General features: G+C 40.7%; 1 protein-coding gene across 1 annotated transcript in view; it reads right to left on the bottom strand.

The window, feature by feature from the left end:
- Window positions 1-6,445: 6,445 nt before the first annotated feature.
- Window positions 6,446-20,039, bottom strand: part of VWA3A (von Willebrand factor A domain containing 3A) — an 82,823-nt gene continuing 69,229 nt past the window's right edge. The window contains 8 exon segments of the mRNA XM_036748921.1: window positions 6,446-6,497; window positions 7,905-8,002; window positions 8,785-8,911; window positions 13,304-13,473; window positions 13,724-13,868; window positions 16,151-16,292; window positions 17,590-17,698; window positions 19,243-19,395. Coding sequence (XP_036604816.1) covers window positions 6,446-6,497; window positions 7,905-8,002; window positions 8,785-8,911; window positions 13,304-13,473; window positions 13,724-13,868; window positions 16,151-16,292; window positions 17,590-17,698; window positions 19,243-19,395 — 996 coding nt within the window.

Below are 20,039 nucleotides of genomic sequence, written 5' to 3' on the forward strand. Positions count from 1 at the left end.
AGGGGGCTATATATGACTTCAGCTTTTCTTCTGATATCTCCTTTCCACTCACACTGCCTAGGACTATTGTAATAACCTCCTAATTCTGCCTGTGAAAGCTTTCTCTTCCTTTGAAGCCCGGCTCAGATGCCACTGCATCCACGAAGCCTCCTTGATCTCCCCCAGGTGTACCTGCTCTACCTCCTTAAGTTTGATGGCCTTACTTTAGATCTTTCCTTATTCTTATCGCACTCTATCCTATGGCGTAGCTGTTTGTGAACATGCCATTTAACGGCTCTCATTTCAGCTTCAGTTTGCTCATCTGTAAAATGGGATTAATGGATTGTTGAGAGACTCAAAGAAGATAACACATGTAAAATATTTTGCCAGCCTTAAAGTACTCTACAAGGTATTCCCAAGGTCTTTGTGTTTTAATACGTTATAATAGCATATAACTGGACCAAGACTTTTGTGGGACACTCCACATAAATGCCAGAAATTATTATTATTTCCATTTGACTATAAGGGCCATAAGATTAGGCAGCAACTATCTTTTTCAACTCTGTATCACTAGTACCCAACACAGTGCCTGGCAAATAGTTGGATAAGTCAAGAATCTGTAACTTTATTGCTATTCCTTGCAATCAACCATTCTGTGCTTTAGTAAATAGATCATAGACCTAGAACAGGAAGGAACTGAGAAGGCATCTAGTAGAATCCTTTCATTTAGCAAATGAGGAAACTAAGGCTAAGTGACTTGCCCAAAGTGGCACACAGCTAATAAGTGGCAAATTGGGATGTGAACCTAGGTCCTTTGATTCCAAGTTCAGCGCTCTTTGTACTGTACCAACTGTGAGCTGCTGTCACTAGAAAAAATTGTCTGGGGGCCAACCTTCTGGTCCCATAACATATAATTTGATAATCTGCAAAAAGAAGGCATTTAATAAATAAGTGCTGAGTGAATAAGTTTTTGAAGTTAACTAGGTTGGTCTTCAGACAAGACAGCCAGTCCACTGGGCAACTACATCAAGGTCTTTCTGGTTTGGCAAGATCTGCAAGTGCTTCATTTTATTGTCATTATCTTTGAGGACTCGGGATCACCTTCATGCCACAATGAAGCATCAGCATCAGAAGACTTCTATGGAAGCTAATAAATGTTTGTTGAGTTGACCTGGTCAGATCCATCTACACATGGAAGAATAGTTTAACAGTGGGTTAAGTAGACTGCAAGAGGGAGAAGATGGTGGCAGGTGAACCTGTTAGAAGGGTCTTGGCAGTAGTTCAGGTGGGTGGTAATCAATCAATCAACAAGCATTTATTAAGCACTTACTATATGCCAGGCATTGTGCTAGATGCTGGGGATATAAATACAGAAAATGAGATAATTTCTGCTCTCAAAGACCTTAACGGGGGAGGCAACAGCATATATAAGTATATAAAGCAATAAATACAAAGAGAATAAATAAATAGCAGTAGGATTAGAAAGAAGGAAACCAATTTAAAAGATGTGGAGATAGAAAAGACACGACCTGGTTACTGGATGTGGGAGGAAAGGGAGAATAGAGCCAAGTTTGGGTTAATTGTAGGTATATGAGTTTCACTTCTTTTTTGGATGCCAGCTACTGGGACCCACTGCCTCCCTTGACTGCTGCTTAAAGGGCAGGCCTTGGGCAATAGCCCTAGTTGGCTGCACCCTAGAGACATCTCTGCACATAGTCACACGATATAGTCTTCCTCGCTTCCACAGCCAAACTCCAAGAAGTTGTCTGTAAGCACTTTTCAACCCACTTTAATCAGACTTCCAAATTCATCACTCAACTGAAAATGCTCTCTCCAAGGTCAATGAAGGTCTCGAAAAATCTAACAGTCTCTTTTTTAATTTTAATTTTTAATTTTCTGCAGCATTCACTCTTTCCTCCTAGATATTCTCTCCTTCTTGGGTTTTCATGACACTGCTTTCTCCTGGTTCTCCTCTTACCTGTCTGACCCCTCAATTTCCTTTGCATGTCCATGTCCTGACTCTGAAACATAGCGTCCCCTAAAGGCAGTATTAGGCCTTATTTTCTCTTTATCTACTCTCTTGGGGTATTCTTGTAAATAGTTCCATTCTATTTTTATGCAGTTGACTTCTAGATCGCTATATCAAACCTTAATCTTTCTCCTGAGCTCTAGTCCTATATTACCAATTGCCTAATGGACATCTCCACCTTGAGACAGATATCTCAAACTTAACATGTCTCATATGGAATTTTATTATCTTTCCTCTCAAACCCATCCTTCTTCTTAACTTCCCTATTTCTGTTAAGGACATCACCACACTCCAAATCATGAAGGTTCACAACCTTAGGGTCATCCTTAACTCTTCACTTTCCCATCGCTCCCCATATTCAGTCCAAACTTTTGTCAGTTCTGCCTCCATCACACTTTGAATCTATCCCTTTCCTCTACTCATATGTCCCAGAGAAGCCTCTTTTCACCTCTCACCTGGATTCTTACAATAGCCTCCCAATACATTTCCCAAAACCCAGTCCCTTCCTTCTCCAATCTGTCCTTCACACAGCTGCCAAAGTGAGATTCCTAAATGGTCTGACCATGACACTTCCTTTCTCAGAAGTCTTCCTGTTTGGCATTTTAAAGTCTTCCACAATCTGGCTTCAACCTATCTTTCCAGACTTTCACAGTACTCCTCCTTACACACTCTATGTTCCAGCCAAATGGGCCTATTTGCTTTTCCCCACACATGACATCTTTTGCCTCCATGCCTCTAAGAGCCTGTCCCATATGCCCAGAATTGTGCTTCCTCTTCATCTTTGCCTTTTAGAGTCCATAGCTTTATTCAGGTCTTAGCTTAAGTGCCTCCAACACAAGAACATTCCTGATGCCCTCAGTTATTAGTGCCTTCTTGTGGGATATTGCTTTGTATGTATTGTTACACAAATATGAATATATTTGTATTTTCCTGTGAACACATTATTTTCTCCCAAGTAGAATGCAAACTGCTGTTTTGTTTTTATCTTTGTATTCCCAAATGCCTAACACAGTGTTTGCACATAATCTGTGATTAATAAATGCCTGTTGAGTGAATGGTCATTAGCACAAATAATTCAAGAAACACACCTAATTAGGACAATGAAAATGAATGATGGGAGGATGGGTGTTTTAAGGCAAGTATAGCTCAGGAGAAGTGCCCTAGGTACCCCCACCCCACCCTCATCCCACAAAACTAAGGGTTGTATGGGAAGAGATTTTTTTTTTTTTAGGGATGAGGTTGTTATTCTATAAGTAGCACTGGACTGGGAATTAGGAGACCTGGGTTCTCTTCTCTCTGCCACTGATACCTAGGGAAAGTCACTCACTAGACTTCACATTCCTATAACTGAAAAATTCAGTGTAGAGAGAATAAGGTATAACATGCAGAGAGTAAGGCATAACACGTGGGCAGACCAAGTGCTTCACTGGTACCCATGATATGCCAACAGTGCCAGAGGAAGGCATCCAGATAATCTCTGGAAGATTTATGGAAAAACCTGAATTGCTCAGGATGAAAAGAGCTGGATGGGTTGCCATCTGTTTGGGAAGTATGGTACTGTGTTAACAGCACTAACTCAGCCCCCGGTCCTGGGATCTAATCCCGGCTCCACTAATCTCTATTTATCTCAGTTTCCTCTTCTGTAAAATGAGGTCGGACTAAACGGCCTCTGAGATTCCTTCCAGCTCAATCTACGACTCTATGATCTGATCTCCAGGGTCCTTACAGGCGCTAACATTTTGGGGTTGGTCTAAGTTAGTGTGTCGAGACCTTGCCTTTGGGAAAAGGAACGAGGCTCCAGCAGCGTTTAGTGTCTACCCTGGGGTCTGGTTCTCACCAGCAGGGCAGAGGTGCCTCCAATCCCTATTCACAAGGGAGCATGAGGCTAAACCAAGGCTAGCTTGAATGGAGCGGGTCCCCAAACTGTGGACATAAGCACACACACCAGCCTCCCACGTCCTTTTGGTCCCCGAAACTTTATTCCTGATTTTCCCGGAGTGCAAGGTCTATACTCCTCCCCAACTCCAGATACTAGATCCCCCTCCCCACACGCGGCTTACACCCTGCCACCAGCATGTCCTGACCGGGCCCGAGTGCCTCCGCCCTTCCCTCATTCCCCCAGGTAACGGCTCCCAGCTCACCTGGCTCCTCTCTAGCTGTCTCGGCCCCAGGTGCTTGTCCTCCTCAGGTACCTGTGCTCCCTCCTCTCTACCTCCAGAAGCGGCCCAGCTGGGGCAGTGAGGGGCGGGACCAGGGGCGGGATGCCAAGGGCGGGGCCACCTCGAGACACGCCCAGAGGTACAGGGCTCGTCACATCTCCCTGATTTCCAGCTAAAGGAGACCCCTGGGTTCTGTTCCCGAACCTTGAACCAGTCCTGAGCACCTCCCTGTCCCTCTCCGGGTTCACTTTCTCCAGATGTGACCGAAATTTTGTACCCCTTTGTCCCCCCATCAGAGGCACCCAGAGAGAAGCAGATCTGGGGAGGCTGAGGTAGATTGGGGTGTCAATCGAGAGATAGCAGTTATGGACAGAAAACGGTTTCATCTCCAGTCTTGACCACTGTTCTCCCTCATCCAACAGTATCCAATCACTTGGACAGAATTTTAACCTTTACTTTGAGTTTTGAAATTTGGGGTCATCTCCAAACAGGACTGCATATTCTGGTTATAGCAGAACACTTAGTAAACCCGAATTAATCTGGACATAAAAACTCCCTTTGTACTGGGGCTTATTCTCATTTTACAGATAGTGGAAGTGCTGTGATTGCCAAAGTGAGCAAAGGAACTCAGGAACGCCAATGAGATGCTTTGCACAGTAGGGTCAACTCAGGCAGGATCTCCTTAAGATGTCTCCTACTAGGGTTTTTTTGTTTTGTTTTGTTTTTAAAATAGAACTATTATGCTTTGTGAATGGGCATGAGATGTGGTACCTTTGTTTCTTATCCCTCATAAGGAGCAGGACTCCATAAGAAATGATGATATGGGCTCATAGGGAAGTGGGAAGACCTCTCTGAAATGATGCAGAATCACATTGAGTGCAATGAGGACAGTCATAAAGAAAAAGTGTCTTTGAAAGACTTTAGAACTCTGATCCATTCAATGATAATAGACCAGAAATCTAGAGGCCTGAAGATGAAACAGGCCACCCATACTGTCAGAGAGGTGATGGGCTTGAATTGCAAAATGGGACATCTATTTGTGAACATGGCCAATATGGAAATTTATTTTGCTGGACTTTGCATATTTGTGATGAAGGTCTTGCTTTTCTGTTGTTGTTGCTGTTTTTTAATGGTTCAGTAGGGGAAGAGAGAGGAAAAGACAATAAATGCTTGTAAAAATAAATTACTTTTTTTTTAAAAGACCAGGACCCTTTTCTACCACCCACAGGGTCCCAGAGCACTTCACTTAAAGGACCAGTCTAAAGGTATTTTCTTCAAAAGAGAAGCATCACTTACAACCACATGCTATTTCCTTCATCTTGGCAAAAGGCAGCTATCTACACATTTTCATTTTTTCCAAATTGATAAAACAAAACAACCTCAAAAAAGTTCCAAGCAAAACAGAAGGCCTTGTTCCAGGCTTAGCAAATAGGATTTTCTTTCATCGAAGATTTATGAAGAAAAGAACAGTAATCACTTCTATAACATTCTAAACAACGGTTTTGATTCTAGTAATAAGTAGCTTTGTTTCATAAATGACTATTATAAAATATATACTACATATAATATGCAGTTTAAAATGTATAATTCGATGTACAATATACATCCTCATGTTCATGTCCTTTAGCAAGAAATTTGCTAGACAAGATCCAAAGAGCAGCAGCTTAGCTTATTTTGATGGAAAGATGGATGGATGGATGGATAGATGGATGGATGGATAGATATAGATGGATTGGTTCTGCTGTTTTCCACTCCTTTCAAGCCACACTGATGGAGGTACAACAGAGGGTCATCTGAAGAGGGTACAGAGAAAAGCATGGAGGGGAAAAAAAGGAAAAAGTATGCCATTATTTGACAAAACAAAAAAACCCCCACAACACTCAAAACCAAAAATAACCTAGCCCAACTTTCATAAATGAATTTTCATGGAGCCTATCTATTGGGGCCAGAATCCAGAAACTCTCCCAAAAACAACTCCCTCTGGTTTCCTGTTAGCTAGTTTAGTGTTTGTGGTCAACTGGCATTTTGGATTATTAATTACAACTATTCAGGTCATCTTTGTCCCCTATCATCTCAGGTAACCTAGATTTGGCAGCACAGTTTTATTTTTTCCTCATAGAAAAGAAACCCCTATTAAGTCCTACTGGCAGTAAGTAGTAGAGGTAATACTCACATCCGGATCTTTAGAATCCAAATCCTGTGTTCTTTTCACTATAGAAAACTGTCTCAGTTTTGCTAATACTTGATAAATTCCCACAGTTTACCTGAAAGCTCTTTTCTAAGCAGAAACATTCATTTCTTTGGTATTTTTCTTCTTCTGTAGTATTGTTCTAATTAGAAAAAAGGGTTCAATTTAGAAAGAAGGGAAAAAAGAAGGAAAGGAGGGGAGGAAGGAAAGAAGAGGGGACATTGTATCTGTTCATTTCAGAGGGTATATGCCAGGATGCCCACATTTTTGAGCCTGACCTAGTTCTTCTGGCCACTAGCTTTTAAGGAAATAGGACCTTGCTAGTAATATGGTCCACCTTGGTGGGAAGTCAAATTGTAGGATGAACTAGAACAAATTTTCACTCTCACCCCAACTCTGCCTAAAGAGGAAAGTGTAGGAGTCAGCACCTGTGACAAAGGGAGAGGCAAAAGGGGAGAAGCAATAGATAGGAGCATCCCTATGACCGTATCCTCTCTAGCTATATCACATCCCCATATTCAGAATTAGGCCACAGAAAGGTTATGAAATCAGTACGGTTTGTCATGACCCTTTTCTTCTCTTTCAATAAAACCTTCCTTCCTGTAGATGGCCAGTGGTCTGATACAAATCCCTTTAGTCTTGCTTATTGCCACTCAGAGAGTAGAGGATTGGAGAAATGTGTTCATATTAACATGTTAGTAGAGAATGCCACTAATGCTATAATATTATCCCTTCAGGAGATCGATTTTATTTTAAGAGAAGTAATAACTTGATGAATGTAGTGCCTTTGTTTCTTGTCCTTCATAAAGAACAGGGATGATGAATCTCTCCAATAGTGGAATTTTAGACATTGTAGCATTGGGGAAGGGGTGCTTCTAGCCACCTCTTGTAAATTATATGATATAATTACATATTATACTATGTAATTATAATTAATATTTGCAATACAAATTATAATTATGAATGATTTATTATTATAAATTATAATAGTTAAAATATAAATTATAATTATAAATTATATATAATTATACATTAAAACTATAAAAGCCTCATTATTATTATCTCCATTTTACAGATGAAGAAACAGGCTTTGAGAGGTTAAGGGACTTGTCTAAGATCTCATAGATAGCAAGTGAGTGAGATGGGATTTGAACCCAGGTCCAAATCCAGTATGTTTTCCACTATTTCACACTGCCTCTGATATCTCAAAGTATCTGTCTACCAAGCATTTTTCCTAAAAAATACCTATGTGCAATGTCATGTATTATTTTCACCAGTAAACTAAAAGCACCATGGTGCAAAAATGAATTATTCAAGGTTACATGACTAGTAACTGGTGAAGCCAGGATTTGAACTCAGGGCTTCCAAGTCCAGTGTCATTTCCGTTATAGCCTCCATGGTAAATTTACTCTGCTGTACATGTAGCCTCTGTCCTGTTCATTCTGACACTACCTGCTGTTTCTCATCCCACCTATTTCTTTTTTTTTTTCCTTCTTAGTGTTTCTGGCATGAACATCCTTCCAGCAAAATATTCCCAGAGCAACTGTACCTGAAACACTGGGCCTGCTTTAGGAAGTGCTTGGCTTTGAATATCTCTTGAACAAGTTTCTTTAGGTCGTCTCCTTCAAATAACTGCAAAAATGAATCCTTTGCAGGGGAAAAAATGAGAAGGCCACCACATTACTTTCCTTCACATCTTATCTAAATAATCAATTGAATCATAACGTCTTTTTTAGCATAACCTCCCACTCAATCCAGGAATTTCTTTGATTATACCCCTGACTTTAGCACAGTGCCTGGCACATAGCAGTTGCTTAAAAAAATGCTTGTTGACTAGTTGATCTGCAGTAATACAGTCTCTGAACATGTCTGGGGAGCTCACTGCTTCCATTGTTCATAGGATCACAGCTGGAAGGGACCTTAGAGGTTATGGGGTCCAACCCCTTCATTTTCTAGATGAGGAAATAGACCCAGAGGAGTTAAGTGACTTGCCCAAAGTCACACAGCTAGTAATTATCAAGAGCTAGGCTTCAAACACAGGTCTTCCTGACTGCAAAACCAGCACTAACCAGTACACCATGAAATCCTTTAATTTAGATAATTATTTTTTAACACAGGTCAGGCTGCAGATGTAAGTAAATTGAGATAATTTTTAACTTCACTTTAGTCGAATCTCACTGTAGCCAGACTAGGATTTTCACCAAACAATGGATATTATATCCCTACTATTATTCCACAGCCTCCCACTTTCCTTTCCCTAAAGCTCAAAGGGAAAGAGGCCAGGGAAGCCTAAGAGCCTCTGCCTCATGTCCCTTGTATCTTTTAGCTAAAAAAAAGAATGGATTTTAAGTTGAGGAAAATAAAATAAGTATGAATGAGGAAAAATATCCCAGGACAAAACTCTACAGACATAGTATGTAGTAACATACATTTTTTTCAGTAATGTCTTCGGTCAGCACTTTATGAATCTCCATGCAGTCTTCCAACTCCATTTGGCAGTGATGGTAGCGCCCCCCAGTATTATTAGACAGCTTTTTCAGGAATGAAATTGCTGATCTAGAGAGGAGTAAATCAGGACTGAAGTTGCTGGGCTATTGGCAGGTATTACAAGTCGATAATTACATTACAATCATAGATGCACGGCTGAAAGGGATCTCAGAGGCCACCTCGTCTGACCATCTCATTATTTAAAAAATTTCGTCTTTTTTCATTTTATTTTTTATTCTGAATTTAACATGTGCCAAATTAAATGACCATTTCCAAGTACATTTTAGAAAAGGAGAAGATTGTACAGGAGTCTGTGAATCTCTCTTATATAGAGTTTGCTTTTCTTTTCAAGTGTATAATAAATTGAACACATAACTTTCAAAACTGTCCTCCCTGTCTGTGATTCTTTCTGGTCCTCCTTCTGTTTTCTCCTAATGCCTTCCCCCGAGATCATCTTCCTTTTACACTGTATATCTCTTGTTTCTATATAGTTATTTGCATGTTGCCTTCCTCATTAGAATGTGAACACTTTGAGGGAAAGGACCATGTTTTTTGCCCTTCTTGGAATACTTAGAGCTTAGTAAAGTGCCTGATACATAGTAAGAGCTTAACAAATGCCTGTTGATTAACTGACCTCTTTTTTTGGGTGGAGGAAAAGAGAGGAAACCTAGTTCTATCCTCTTTCTTCCTCCTACCTACCCCTCATTTAAAAAAAATCAAAATCCTTGTAATAGACATGCACTGCCAAGCAAAACAAATTTCCACATTGTCCATATCCAAAGATATATCCCTCATTCTTCATCCTGAGTCCGTCTCAGGGGATGCAACCCTCTCATTTTACAGATGAGGAAACCATGGCCCAGAAAGGTTAAGTGACTGACCTGCCCATGGTCACTTAGGTAGAGTCAGAGATAGGATTTGAACACAAGTCCTCTGACTAGGAGACACAGTGGATAGAGCACCTGGAGTCAGGAAGACCTGAGTTCAAATGTGCCCTCAGACATTTATTGACTGTATGACTCTGGGCAAGTCACTTAATCCTGTTTACCTCAGTTTCCTCATCTGTAAAATGAGTTGGAGAAGGAAATTGCCAAGAAAACCCCAAAAGGGGTCACAAAGAATCGGATGTGACTGAAATGACTGAACAACAACCACCTCTGACTCTAGTAGGCTTTTCTCTCTACCATGCTATCTTTTAGGTCGTATGTAGTATAATTAAAAAGGAAGTTATTAATCCAGTTTATAGGCATGATCCTCAACTTTGTTGTACTCCTGAAGCTCACTGTTATCAGATATATTAACACCCAAAACTTTTGTGTTTGTGTGTGTGCACACATGTGTGCATGTGCATGTGCATGTACACAAGTGCATGTTAGTCGGCAGAACAAAGGCAGCATCCAGTTAACAAGCTGGGCTCTTTAATCAGCTCTGCTGGGTTCCATGACCAGAGGGTTTGTGTCCCTAGTTTCCAGATATCTTTTGTCCAGGATTAGAGCTGGAAGGGAACCTAAAATTCATGTAGTCCAAACCTTTCTTTTCACAAGTAGGAAACTGAGCTCCAGAGAGGGCAAGTGACTTGTCCAAGGTCACATAGGTACTAAGTAGTAGGCCTGGGATGTGACGCCCAGGTCCTCTAACTCCAGATCCAAGCTTCTTTCTCCTGTCCATGTGTGCCATTGATCACAGATTGGAGATGAGTGGGAATTAAGAGGGAGAAAAAATGTGGATGGAACAGAATGAATCTATTTACTCTCCTGGGGAAAAATTATACTCAAAATTCATGATCCACTGATGGTAGATCAACAACCATGCCATTTTTGTGTATGTAACCTGGGTTTCAAAGCCCATTTGCATCAGACTCTCTTCATTGATTGAGATTGATTATATTCAGTGCTCCATGAAGTGAGGGGCAGAATTGGCAAGAGCTTGAGAGAAGAGAGATCCTGATCTTCTGGCTTTAAGCTTTAAGAAAGAAGATATATGGTTCTATGGTTCTATTCTCTTTAGGTCCCTAAAGGAAGAGAAAGCCTCTGAGAAAAAGCAGACAGGTAGAGAAACTGGCACCTCCATCATGTCAGCTTCTTCCTACTGTAGCAATCTGCCCTCTAAATATTATAAGTCTAAGGGAAATAATTTTTTAGATGCCAGCTGCATTCCTGATCAATGTCCTTTAACAGAAAAGAACTGTCTCAAGCTATATATCCAAGACTTGACTTCATTCCCACTAAATACTAGTTTCACAATGAACATGCATAGCAAATAGCAAACCTGTTTATCCTATTAAACCTCTTTTTCTAAAAATCTGTTTATCCAAGCTGATAGCAAACAGCAGTCAGAGAAGACAAACAGATGAGAATATATGCCATACGATATAGAGACTGAATGAACTTTCTCATTGGGAGAGAGATAGCTCAACCAAGAGAGAGAGGCCCAGGTCTCATCCAAGGGGGAAACTCCATAAAGTCTCCAAGATGGTGAGCTGGAGATAGGAGCATGACTGATATGCTGGCTCCTCTATTGTGTCGACTTCCTTCTGAAGTCCTTCTCTCCCTGTAGGGACCTGAAGAAAATCTGGAACCATGTGTCCTTTTCCTTGGAACTGGAAGCCAGAGGACCAGGCTCTCTTCTCTCATACACTCTCCAACTCACACAGGTGCAGATATTGAGAGATCAGTCTCCACCAAATGAGGATATTCCCATGAAAAAGGGCTTTGAGGTTGGTTCATTGAATGTTGCCATACCACTGTGTCTCCTGGTATGCTTATTCCATAGGCAACAAACTTCCCTTCATCTTAAAACTTTACCTTTCCCCACACTTTCCACCAGCCTCCCTGGTAACTCTTTCCAGTTTTGGTTGCTCCTTCACTAAATCTTTTTGGCTAATTGGTCAAGGTTAGGAAGTTGGGATACTCCTTGCTTCCCAGTGCCAACTTCCAGATTTTCCCCTTACCTTCATAACTCAGTAACCTCTCCTCCTTTGAGGTTCATGCCAATCAAAGTCCTGGTAGCTATTGTCTACAGACCACCAGGCTATTCCCCTTCTTTCCTCAATGAGTTTGGTACATGGCTCACAATTTTTTCTTCTCCTCAACTCCTGCCCTCATACCAGGGGACTGCGACATACATATTGACTCTCAAACATCTTAAAAACTCAGCTCCTCATCCTAGTCACTTCTTATGACCTATTTTTCCACTCTATCTCAGCTACACATAAAGATGGTCATACCCTTGAGCTTGTTATCACCCACAGATGTACCACATTAAAGAGATTTGTAAAATATATAAAGCAATGCCATGCATATCTCACTAGAAAACATGCTTATAAAAAATAAATAAAAACTTGTTTTCTAAAAAAGAAAATACCTGTAGAAAAAAAGAAAATACTGGTAAGCTTTGTTTTCCCACGTAGAGTATGCCCTAATCTCCTGCTCCTGTATACACCCCCTTCTCTCTTCTGACACTGCTACATGCTACAGCGGGCTCTCATCAATTCACATCTTGATTACTGCAATAACCTAGGGGTAGGTCTGCCCACCTCAAACCTCTCCCACTCCAATCCGCCCTCCATTCAGCCACTAAAAGTGACTTTTCCAAAAACACAAGTCTGATCGTGTCACAGCCTGCTCTGTAAATTCCAGTAGCTTCCTATTATCTCTAGGAGCAAATATAAAATGCTCTGTTTGGCATTCAAAGCCCTTCATAACCTATCTTCCTCTTACCTTTCCAATCTTCTTACACCTTACTCACTGACTCATACTCTTGTATCTAGCGATGCTGAACTTCTGGCTGTTCCATGAACAAGACACTCTATATCTTGGCTTTAGGAATGTTCTCCAGCTATCCCACATGCCTGGAATGCTCTTCTTCCCTTGCTTTGACTCCTGACCTCCCTGGCCTCCTTTAAGACCTAATTAAAATTCCTTCTTTTACTGGAAGTCTTCCCTTACCCCTCTTAATTCTAGCGCCTTACTTCTTGTTAATTATTCCCTATTTATCTTGAATTTGGCTTGCTTTGAATATATTTATTTGCATATCTATCTATATTTCTATATTAGACTGTAAGCTCCTTGAGGGCAGGACTGTCTTTTGCCTCTTTTTGTATCTCCAGCACTTGGCACAGTACGTGGCACTTAGTAAGCACTTAATAAATGCTTATTGATTAATTGATTAGGTTACATATACAAAGAACCCCCAGTTGGGTAAGTTAGGTATGTAGTTACTGTGCATTAAAAATATTTCCAAAGGTTCCCTAACACGATAATTGGAAAAGTTGATGAAAATTTGGAAAAATTAATGAATCTCCCTGAGTAGCTGTAAGTAGGACCTACCAGGGAAGGTTTTGTCTATATACATCAGAGAGTTCAAAACTAACTCACGTTGTAAATGATCACAAGTTTATTACTTCACCCTCTGATGTGAAGTAGTGTAACAGCATTAAACACAAGGTTCCTGCTTTCTTACCTTGTCTCCCGATCTTTTTTAGATGAGTAGTTAAAAGAAATGGAATGTACTTTAATATTTCTTTTCTTCCTGAGTTTTTCAACTTCATTTAGAATCAGACTGCAGTTCAAGTCCAACTTTCCATTAGTCAGAAGATACAGTCCTTTTACATCTTGAAAGGTGAAAGCTTTCTGGAAAAAAGCATAAGGGGATTGAGAGAGCCAGAGGGTCCAAGGGCAGCCTTCATCATTAAGACCTGGGTTAGAACTCAAGTGCTCAAAGGTCATCTGTGTTGTTCCCAGAGACTTGTCATTTAGTGCCAAGGTACTACCCAGTCATCCCAACATATCTCTGGATCCCCTTCCTCTGTTTCCATTTCTTTGGGGGCAGGGGCCAGGAGTTAGGGGAGAGGGAGAGGGCAGGGAAGGTGAGAGAACTTACCAATAAAGCTCTCAGGATGGAGGTACTTCCATGGGCTTCCAGTTTGGTTACCCACTGCACAGCATTGTGGCATGCTTCATCTGTGGAATCTACCAGTCTGTCTTGCCATGCATATAGGTCTTCTGCAAAACCAAGCAGGTTAAAGCTGGAGGCCAAGAGAATGGAGCAGGAGAGGATGGAAGTTGTGGGGGAGAGAGAGAGAGGGAGAGAAGAAGAGAGAGGGAGAGGGAGAGAGGAAGGGAGGGAGAGGGAGAGAGGGGGGGGGGGAGAGAGAGAGAGAGAGAGAGAGAGAGAGAGAGAGAGAGAGAGAGAGAGAGAGAGAGAGAGAGGAGAGAGGAAGAGATGGAGATGGAGAGAGGGAAAGAGGGAGGGGAAAAGAGGGAGAGGAAAAGAGAGAGAAGGAGAGAGAGAGAGAGAGAGAGAGAGAGAGAGAGAGAGAGAGAGGGAGAAGAGAGAAGAGAGAGATCTTTTGGTTAGAACATAATAGATTATAGTAGATGTTGGGAGGGGATAACAGATGGAATGACAGTGGGAAATTAGACCTCATTCATTCTGTGCGGGGAAAACAAAGCTTACTTGTATTTTCTTTTTTCCCTACCTGTGTTTTCTTTTTTTAAAAAAATAAGTTTCTATTGTTTTCTAGGTCAATTTTAGCTTTTGAGAAAACAAGGAACAATTTTTCCCACCTCTGTCTAGAATGAATTAACAGACTGTGTTGGTAAGCAAAATGGGCTCCTTAGCACTTAGTTCAACCAAGTGCCCTGGAAGAGTTTGGCTTTTGTTCCCTTTGAGTAATTCAGTGTATTTCATTGAGACTTACTAGGTACTAAGCCCCAGGCCCAAACCCCTATTAGGTGTAAAACCTTAGTGGGTGTGGATTGGCAACTAACGTGGGGCCCAACATGGGGCTAACTCCAGGGAGGGCCTAGTTTACATGTCTGGGAGAGCAGAGGCTTTTAGACCACATGGGTTTAAGTCACCTCTTTGTGATGATTCTAGGTCACGTGGGTGAGTCGCATGTGTGACTCACCCCTGACGCTGAAAAAAATATAAAACCAGGGGTTGGACTTCTCTTCTTTGGAGCTCTACCTGCAGCAGTGGTGGCACAAGTGACTCTGGGCCAGCCCTTGTTCTGAGCTCCCGGGCTGAACCTAGATGTTGGTTACTATGAATCTGTATTGGGTCTGTCGGTTGATCTTTGTAATTTGTTTGTAATTTGGTCTGAAGTTCAGTGTGCTGGTCTCTTCCCCTGAACTAAGTGAATGATATTTGTATGCTGAATTAAAGTAAGCTTATCAACCCCTTTAACCTTGCTTTCCTTATTAAAGCAGATCAAAAGAACCTGTGCTGTTGGCAGCTTTCTGGGTGCTGGCTGTTGGTGGATCTTACACCCCCACAGCAGCTGCTAGCCGGATTGTTGAAACACAGACAAATAGAAAGATGAGTAGTACAGATGATTTTTTTTGGAGATTACTTCATTTCCCAAACAGAGTTCAGTGTCAGCACTTTTCAATTCATCTAGCCCAGTGATTCTCAAAGTATGGTCTCTGAGATCCTTTTTGGCCTTTCAAGAGGTCAAAACTATTTTTACAATAAAACTAAGATATTGTTTGTCTATTAAAATACTGTCCCTTTTTCCAACTTTTCCAATGTGTGAGGCTAGATTTACTTTATATACTTCAATCAAAACAATATATCACAATGGATTGCATGCAGATGTGAGAATCTAGCTGCCTTTTACTAAAGCAGACATTAAAGAGATTTACAAATATGTAAAGCAATGCCATGCATATTTCTCTAAATTTTTAAAAATAGTTTTTTTCATAAAATATGTTATTTATGTTAATATGTAATAGATGTATTATTCTTTTAAAATGACAAATATTTTAAATTTTTTTTCAGTTTTAATTTCTAATATGGTAAATATCAATAGATGTAGTTAAAATAACAAAAGTTCTTTGGGGTTTTTAATAATTTTTAAGAGTAAGTAGTAACTTTTACTTGATGCCAAAAAGTTTGAGAGCTGCTGCCTTGGGATATTTAGAAACACTCATTTCCTTGCTTGAACAATGAAAAGGAGATTGATAACCAGGCCATGAATTGACTATGGAGTGGTGGTTTACTGAATCCCATAATCTTTTGGCAGGAAGCTCTCTCCATCTCTAGAGAAGTTCCCTCCTCCCCAGGGCAGCTTATTCTTTTAAAAAAATTATTACTAATTTATTTATTTTTAGTTTTCGATATTCATTTCCACAAGATTTTGAGTTCCAAATTTTCTCCTCATCTCTCCTCTCCCCCCACCTCGAGATGGCATGCATTCTGATTACCTCTTCCCCCAGTCTGCCCTCCCTTCTATCATCCCCCCTATCCTCTTCCCCCTTACTTTCTTGTAGGGCAAGATAGGTTTTTATACCTTCTTGTTTTTACCTGTCACATTTTCTTAGCTGTTCCCAAATCAGCAAATTCAGTTCTTCCTTCAGCTGCTGCAGATATAATCCCATGGACTCTGATAGGTCTATCATGACACAGACCTTGTTCTCCAAAATGGTACCAAATAGTCGACGGCTTCCTGATGAATATGGGGCCGGAAGAAGAATGAGGTGTAACTTAACAGTTTTTCTGTTTCTCCTTCCCCACATGGCATACACCATGGTGCCTAACATAGTAAGACTTCAATACATTTTTATTGATTGAGCCTTTCTCAGATGACATCCTTTTGGGAAATATCATTTGTAGCTAAAGTTCAGGGGGTGGGGATGTCCTTCTGGGAGACTTTTGGATACCAGAATGGTACAGTGGGGAGAGCACTGTATTGGGAGTCTGGAGTCCTGGGTTTTGGTCTTGGCTCTGTCACAAACTAATTATGTGATTTTGGACAAATCATGTAATGTCCCTAGGCCTCAGCTTCTCCATCTGTAAAACAACTGGGTTGGGCAAGACCTTCTAGTTCTAACATTGTGTGACTTTATGGCTCTCAGAGGTTTCTGGAAAGCCCACCTACAGAGAAATCCTCTGCCTTATTTTCCTTTTCTGCTTAGTCAAAGGTTGAAGAGTGTCACTCTGTAAGACTCAGTATGTGTACCATGTACTCTTCACAATGTATGTTTCTCCTGGCCATGGGAACCTGAGCAGGGCAAACCAAAATGTACCCAGAACAAGTGGACAGAGAGAATAGGGAGAAGAAATGGGAGGGTGCCAGTTTGCATGGGGTTGGCTGACTTTGTGAGCAGATGTCCTCATTTCCCATGACCATCGTTGTACACAGACATACCCTGCCTTCTCTGCATCTTCCCACTTATTCTTATTTAAAAAACTGACCCAGTGAAGTAAGGAAACTCAAGATATCATATTATGGAAAGAATGTTCTGATAACACACTATCTTGAAGTGCTGGTTAGGAGGGAATGCTTTAGAACAGAGGTACCAAACACAAGGACAGCCCAAATCTTTCTAAGTGCAGGCCAAACCAATTGGGAAATATTTAACAAAATAAATAAAAACACAATAAAACATTTAACGCCCTCTGTTCCCACCCCCCCACCCCCGCAGTGGCCGGTTCATTTTTCACATATTCTGTATGTACTCATGAGCTCTATGTTGTCTCCCCTGTTAGAATGTAAGACTGTAAGGGCAGGGACAGTTTCCCCTTTATCTTCCCCCCCCCCCCCCCGCACCTATCAGAATGCACATAGTAAACACTTAATGTTTGTTGATTGATTTAATGATTCTCACTGCTTGAGAGCTGAATCAGGGAAAGGAAGGGTTATAAAAGATCTTGGAACCAAAATTTGGGCTTTGATAGTACAGGCCTGCCACTGTGCTATTATTCCCTGCTTCCTGAATACCCTTCATGGCTGAGAAATTTACCTGTCATCAACCACTGAATCCGTTTGATATAACATTTTGTCACCTTCTCTGTCTGTTCCATGTACTCTTCTATATCCTTATAGTGGCACTGCAGATATTTTATCATGCCCTAGGATGAGGAAAGCACATAAGTTTCTTCTGACTCTCATCAGCTACTTAAGGGAGAGGAGCTGGACTTAGGATTTCATCGGTATAGAGAACTTCTTGAGTTGCCTAGACCTGAGATGTCAGACATGAGTGTGGCTGACAACATTCAGCTGAACCAAATTAAAAAGTAATTGGGAAATGTTTACCAGGATAAATAAAAATACAATAAAGATAGTTAATATTACATTTGAGAACTAAGTCAATGGAGCCCACAGGGATCCTTGTATATGGTTTAAGTGGCCCCATTTCTATTTGAGTTTGATGTCACTGACCTATAGCAGAGGTGTATTTTTATTTTGTACTTAGACACCAAATGACATGAGTATTTCCATATGCATGGTAGAACAGCAGGAGTATGTGCATCAAACTGTGAATCTCTATTATGAATAACTTGTTTTAAAGTTTATAATACTTTCATATAATACTTTCAAAGCTATCCTGCTTGTCTGTGAGTCCCGCTGCTCCTCCTTTTGTTCTCTTCTGGACATTAAAGTATTTCAGAGAACCTCTTTTTCCTTTTGGCTGCCCTATCCCCAGCTCCCTTCTCCCTTTCTCCTCTTCCGTCCCCCTGCCCAATCCCACTAAACCATTTTTATTTTATTTGTGGTTAATGGCTTTCCCAAACATCTGTTCCACATAATTTTGCTCCAAAACTAAGTCCTATATATTTCTGGAGTTTACACTTTTGAATAGGACTGTGAGGATTCATGGCAAATGCTATCATTGTAATTAAAGCAACAACAAAAGAGACCAATCTCAATTCTAAAACAAAAAATTTGATGGGAAACCAGATCACAAGCCGTGAGGGAGGCATGATTTCCACTTAGATGGATTAAATTGGACAGGAGCTTACCAAAAATTCTTGGGACAATTAGGCAGTATAGTGGATAGAGTGGTGGAGTTGGGGCCTGGAATTGGATACTTAGTGGTCCTGGGCAAGTCACTCAACCCTCATCTGCCTCTATAGGGATAATAGGGATAATAATGCACACCTTCCTAGGGTTGTCATGAGAGTGGAATGAGATAAGTAAAGCACCTTGTAAACCTTAAAGAGCTACAAATGATTACTTTTGATTCTGTTACCTTTAGCCAGAATTGAAGTTCTGTCAGATGCTGATAATGTGGTTTGTATGGGCAAGGGTGGGAGAGATTTTTTTAAAGCTACATTTTAGCTTCAGTGCAGTTGTCCTCGGCTGCCATTTTTTTTAGCAGTCCTTTGCTTAATACATTTGGGTAAACCATTTTTCTTGAGTGTGTCCCTCAGTGGCTCTGAGGCTGATCATAACGCTTTTCCCATGCACCAGAACACAGATGTTTCTGCACTCTGAAGGACAGCCTAACTTAAGATGCCTAAAGCAATCTGAGTTTTAGGGCCTATCTTAGCAGCAGGCAATTTAGCAATGATGAGCTACTTACCCATGCAATATGCTTATGCTCCCCACAACCTATCAGACTGGTCTAAGCTGATACGTACAGGATTTGGTGAGGGTGAAGATCAGAACTGACCTTGATTTCTGTGACTGGTAAGTAGTTTAGAGCTTTGGATGAGATTTGCTTCTGCAAGGTATCTTCCATTTTCTTCTGATGAATAGAGTTTGTGCCAAACAAGAGTTTGGGCAGTTCTAGCTTCAGTTTTCTCAAGCTGCAACTTGTCAACCACTTTTAAATAAAGGAATACAATATTATTTGAGGAATCTGATCAACTGACTGAATCATCACCTCCACTAAAAAACCTTAAATGTAAAATTTGCAGCAAGTTTACAGCCCTCCTATACAGCCACCAATACTTATTGGTGTTTATGTTTTGCCACTCTTATTAGATCTTAAGCTTCATGAGGGAAGGGGCTATGCCATTTTATACCCCTGTATTGCCAATGTTTCATGGATAGCAAACTCTTAATAAATGTTTGTAGGACTGAATTGAATAGACTGACCATGGTGTATATGTGTGAAGCACCCCCAAAATTGAGCAGAGTGCTTTGGACTAGCTTCTGGAAAGCAAAAACCCAAGAAGTAATGAATGAGGTTCCCATCTTTGAAGAACTTGAAAACTGTATATATCGACCCCAAAGAGATCAAAAAAAGAAGAAAAGGTCCTATATGTACAAAGATATGTATAACAATGTTTTATTTTTATTTATTTACTTTTTGTGGTCGAAAAGAACTAGAAACTCCAAGTTCATTGATTAGAGAATGGCTGAACAACTAATGGTACATGAATGTAATGCAATACTTTTTTTGTTTAAAAGTTTCAACTAATAAGCTTTTTATCTGTTCCTCCCTCTACACCCCACTATGAGAAA

Source organism: Trichosurus vulpecula, chromosome 1, assembly GCF_011100635.1.
Source record: "Trichosurus vulpecula isolate mTriVul1 chromosome 1, mTriVul1.pri, whole genome shotgun sequence".
NCBI classification, from domain to species: Eukaryota; Metazoa; Chordata; class Mammalia; order Diprotodontia; family Phalangeridae; genus Trichosurus; species Trichosurus vulpecula.